The 5541-nt window shown below is 46.2% G+C and overlaps 1 protein-coding gene across 1 annotated transcript; it reads left to right on the top strand.

The window, feature by feature from the left end:
* The first annotated feature begins 96 nt into the window (after positions 1-96).
* On the top strand, positions 97-4313 carry LOC135369060 (uncharacterized). Its single transcript, XM_064602699.1, has 3 exons — positions 97-1228; positions 2080-2282; positions 3454-4313. The coding sequence occupies exons 1-3, from the start codon at positions 570-572 to the stop codon at positions 4068-4070; spliced, it is 1479 nt and encodes a 492-aa protein (XP_064458769.1). The 5' UTR covers positions 97-569; the 3' UTR covers positions 4071-4313.
* Positions 4314-5541: the final 1228 nt, after the last annotated feature.

Genomic DNA, 5541 nt, shown 5'->3' with positions numbered 1-5541 from the left:
CGTTACGTATGCTTCTCTGGGATATTCACGTAACACTTAATCACAACCTGTAACTCATCAGAATATTTTCACATTGCAAGGTGATATGAACTTGAAGCATTTGTTGGTACGGGGAGACGCACTTATTATCGCCTTCATCGCGATCACCCTTACTCTGGTCTCGAGAGAAAGAGGACGTCGCGTATGTACACGCAAAGAAAGCACTGTTTTTATCTGTCCGCAACACGCGATAGCTTTTTGATTGCCACTGGCGATAACACGAAGAGCGCGTCGATACTTGATAGCTTAGCTCGAGAAGAGGCATCTTGGCTTCGAACCGTCAACTAGCAAGTGCCACATACAGTAGATTTTACGATGTTTGTCGAGCCGAGCAATCAGTCAGGCTTAACGGGTATAGCTACTAAGTGCGGAAAGACGTCCCTATTGACTCCGTACAAGGGCACGGCTTACTGGACGAGCGAGGTTAAAATGTAAGAGGCTCGTAATTTGTGCGTTACCACTTCTGGCTGCGGGAGTGCACGTCTTGTGTGACAGGTGGCCAGCATGTTAGCGTAACCGTGCATACTGCCATGATCCGCGAAGACGTTCGTCAATCCTCAAACGAAAGTGTGAGGGTTAGTGATCCATCGGCATCGCTGCCGTCGCAAGGATCTGCAGACCGTTCCACAACCGTCACCTTCATCGGACATGACAGTAGTTCGAGCTGTGTCCAAGCCATGGAAGACGCAATAGGACCCAGTCAAGATGAATCTCCAAGATCTCCGTCGAACGAGCTCACGCAGTCCGAAAAGCTCATTGTCCAGTTGTTCCTGGAAGAAGCCGAAAAAAAGCAACGTGTAGCCGCTGGAGATCTGATTGAACCTGACGAGGAATCGGAACGGATTCGTTCTGTGTCAGAAGGGCTGTGGACCAGGAGTTCGTCTTCCGCGGCTCCACCGCCGCCGCGGCTGCATCTGAGTGATTTGTTGGTTCCTTCGACGTTCGTATGCTTTCTGGTGGGTGCCGTGCTGGTGCTGGATGTGATGCTCATCACACGCTATTATGAAGGAAGGACAGGATTGTTTTTCGCAATGATGGGATTCTTGCACGCGCCTTGTGTGCCCTTCTTCGTGTTCAGGATGTATTTTCTGGTGGTGCGCTCGACTGTGACGACAACGTTCATCAAAGTGGTGGTGGGGGTGTGGTACGTCGTGACGTTCCCGTTCTTGCACCTGTTGCCGATGCTCATGTAAGTACCTAAATAGACCACGTCCTGTGTTGGTAGAATTAACAGTGAGAAATGCTGGACCAAGATGGCACCAATTGTTTTTGATACTTGCAAAGGAGTTGACCGATTTGAAATCCAGTTTCATGGGTAAATTCAAGCCGGTGTACTTGGCCAACAGAGAAGGTAACTTCAGTGGACGATGCTGTTGGCCGAATATCAGTGTATAACAAAGAGTTGCAGAAGAGTGTTTTTTTTTGTGTGTTTTCAAGTTGGGACCTTGTTTAACAAGCGGGTGTGCAGGCTCCTCAAGCTTGCTGCCAGATGGATGCCAGGATTAACCCCTTAGGGTAGGGCTTACCAAACTCATGCCATCCTGCAACACATGGGAAACATTAAATATAGTTATGCATCGACACAAAAGGCTTGCCTGTGCCCTCTTACGGTGGCCATTTAGGCGTAGAGGTCATCGCCAATGGTTAAAACTGGGAAAAAGTGATTTTTCTATTTTTAAAAATTACTGCTATAGTTACGGTGGACACCCTGTATATATATATATATATATATATATATGGAACATGTCACGTTTCCTTATCTTCAATGGAGTCGAATGCATGACAGTCATGTTGTATGATATGGTAATTGATACTGCCTCGCCAGATCGCAAAATAAAGTTCGTGTCTATTTTCTCGGTTTATCTATTCGGTGAAAGTAGCCTAATCCCGCGTTATCTTTCACCTCCTTGTGCGCGCGCGTGCCGTGGTCACGTTTTGTATTTACGCGAGGCGTTTGCGAAGTGTACGTAGTTGCAAACGACTATTGCGTATATGTTGTCGGGTCGGTGCTACTAATGTAACCGAAATTATTCAATCTAGGTTGGCGTCTGCGGCATTCGACAAAGCGCTTATGATTTTGGGTGATCCGTCGGACACGCGGACATTCGTCAACCACCAAGAAGAGATAGCATTTGGAGACCTCGTGTGGGTGGCCGTCGTTCATTGTTTCCCTCAGGGTGTTCTCCAACTCTACCTTCTTCTCTTCCAGACAGGACTGCATAGAGTGGGACGAGATTATACTGGTATGAAACATTCCATGTTTGCTAATAAAGCGTACAGTCTGTTGCGATGAAGCACTCATAATGTGGAAATATTTTGGGGACCAAATGAATGTGACTGAGTGGGGACTCACACTACCAGGTACCTAACTGATGTGCATGCATGAAAAATTATACCGCGAACAATTTGCACTCCTGGGGAGTAAATTTCAGGGTCAGGGGACTAAAATAAGGATCAGTTGCAATCTAGAAACTCCCCAATTTCATTTTTTCCCCATGGAACATGTAACCCGTTTCACCGTGAACGATATATGAAATCTCTGCAGAAGTGACTTCATCAGACGTAGTGTCTAAGTCGTTGATTTCGCGGGAACATGATGAAGACACGTTTGGAGCGCGGAACCTTAAACTGCGTTGTTTCCGCGGAAAGGCTCGATAGTTGCAGGATCTCTAAATGTGTCCTAAGGTTACTACGATGAGCTCCCCTGGGTGACTCACTGGGACTTCTTTTGTTTATAAGCCCCAAACGTCGCCGTACCAGCACTGGACAGCTGTTTCGGCCTTCTTGAGCAATCGTCAGCAGTGCGCAGGAGTATAACGTTTGAGTTCGTGGCGTCAGAAGGTCACGTGGAACGTGATGTCCTCCCGTCAGGGTGAGCTACTCACCACTGAATGCCCAGCGGAAAGCCGTAGTTAGGGAAAAATAGCCGAAGCTCTTTGGCTGCACGTGGAACGTGTGTTTACAAGTTCCACAGTAGCCCTGGACAGCTGTTTCGGCCTTCTTGGGCCATCATCAGCCTGAGAAGGCCGAAACAGCTGTCCAGTGCTGGTGTGGCGACGTTTGGGACTTATGAACACATGTTCTACGTGCAGCCAAAGAGCTTCTGCTACTTTTCTTGCCTTGGACAGCTTCTATGTCGTAGTTACAAAATGCTAATATTTCGCGGAAAAACGACAATCGCGGAAACTACTACTTTTACACCATGTCTGAAACAAGTGTATGTTTTGGAAGAATAGTGTAGCTTGTGGAGCCAGAATGTTGTTAGGGAGTGGACAGTTACCTCGCTTCTTGACGTCATATTACTTAAAATTAAGAAAAAAATTATGTTGCTTCCCGTGTAACTTAGAGGGAGAATATAGATGTCAATGGCATGGAGACATCACTTGGAACTATATACGTCCTTTCCCTCTGCAGCACTTCTGCAATTGCTGTGCACTGCCTGCTGTATTGTTCTAATCGCATCGATAGCCGCCTTCTACACCAAGTACGTCCCTCTGCACCACGATGAAGACACAGACTGTTCTACTACATGCGATACAACGTTCGATGGCTACCACGACCCAGCATCAGCGTCCTTCCTCAAGCTTCTATCCTGGATCTTCCTCATCACAGCCAGAGTGCTCGCTGGCGCCACAATAGTATTCTCTTTTCCTAGCGTATATGTTGTCGGTCTTCTATTTCTGCACGTTCCTTTTGTCATAATATGGTCGTCTCTGTCGCAAACCACGTATACTTTAAAGAACTGTCTCCGGGACTTGTCGTTCGGTGTTATCACCATGATCATCGTTCTCAACTACCAGAATTCGCGAAGGGAAGGTCTAGCAACATTAATGGCGTCCGTCTTGTTTGTGATAGCGATCTTCTTGGAGGACACAGTGTGTTTAGTCGTGACTTATTTTACGACGAATATCGAACAGAGTGTCGCTCTGGTTCTCGTCTGTACTCACTACGCTCTCATGGCAGTTGGGTTGCTGCTCTTCATGGGTCACCTGAAGGCGAAATCCGCAAGAAAGACCGCGATACGATTGTGAAGAATATATTTATTCAATGTTTTGCTATTTTGTCCCGATGGTCGCATTTATTTTATCGGGTTTGTTTTTAGCATTCCTTTTCAGTGTTTGCTAGCATGGGGGGAAATGAAGAGGGGTTATGCATGCCATTGTGTTACTTGACTACTGAGCCACGCGGTAGTCAGGAGCTGAATATGCGTGGACCTCAGGAAGAGTTGTTTTATAAAATTTGCTATCTTTTTACATTAAACAGTAATGAAGTGATGCCGCGTAAATGTACGTGTTATAAACTCGGTCATCTGAATCACTGAATGCACAAGCGGCTTGGCCCAGTGGATCAAGTATCCATTGGTTGGTTGGTGGTAGTTCCGAGGTTATGCGGAAGTTGGAACACTCGGATTTTTCGGATGGATGTCGGCACAGTTCCCCCAGAAGCCGGTCCAGGAAATTCCCAGGGTTGAAAAAAATCCGGATATTTTTAAAAAGATCCTCTTCAGTGGGCTGTTTTGGATATAACCCGGATATTTTTGGACGTTTTTGGAGAATATATACGCAGCTAGAAATGACACGGAGTAAAAACAAATGTGCTTTGCTGTTCTTGATTTCAGGTGACCACTCATAGTTTCCGTTTACGCGCGGAACTGCCTGTCCCAGCAACACTGTATCAGTTTCTATTTTTTTCCGAAGAGAGGAGTTCCATGCACGCGCGGTTGAATGGTGTGGACGCCTGGAGTAGCTGTCGTGTTTCGGCGCACTTCAGTTACAGTGCTCCAGGAAGCGGAAGAAAGTCTCTCCCTGAATGAGCAAAAGTAGAAGAAAGCGGGAAAAAGTTAAATCTGAAAAGTTATAACTAAAAAAAAGTTAAGTTACAAAGTTAAAAGCTATTGTTGCGCGTACCTGCGCTTTTGCAAACAGCCAACACTACAAGAAAATATACCGGGAGTTTTCCGTGTGACGTTGAATTCAGATTGTCTTTCACATCACATTTGGAGAAAATGTCTAAAAAATCGGGACAAAATTGTGTGGGTAAAATTCAAAAAATCCACCGGATAAAATCCAAACAACCCAGCTAATTCCTCTCTCCCACCCCCTCCCCGCTGTCATCCGCACCACTCATATAGCCACAGTTGCTTCACGGGGCTAACACGGAGTCAAAACTTGCAGACTGTTCGATCCTTCTATCGTTCGTCATTGAGGATATAGAATGACGTCACAGAATGTTAGACCCGATTCTGTCTCGAAATCTTTGAATACCTACCAAGCATAACGGTACCATAAGTTGGAATCTGATATGTAGTTGGAACTGGATGTAGTATATAGTCTAACTCCAGGTGCTTTGAGTGACCTGATAAGGCGATAACAAGAGTGAGCACTCGACCTGAACCGATAACGGGGGCTTTAGAATAGCGCGTGCCTCTTCGCGGTGTCTTCCGGAGTCGTATTTTTGTTTAGCAATCCCAATATCCCCCGCTGACTGCGTGGAGACGCACAA

Source organism: Ornithodoros turicata, chromosome 9 (assembly GCF_037126465.1).
Source record: "Ornithodoros turicata isolate Travis chromosome 9, ASM3712646v1, whole genome shotgun sequence".
Classification (NCBI taxonomy): domain Eukaryota; kingdom Metazoa; phylum Arthropoda; class Arachnida; order Ixodida; family Argasidae; genus Ornithodoros; species Ornithodoros turicata.
This window is presented reverse-complemented; position numbering and strand designations above follow the sequence as displayed.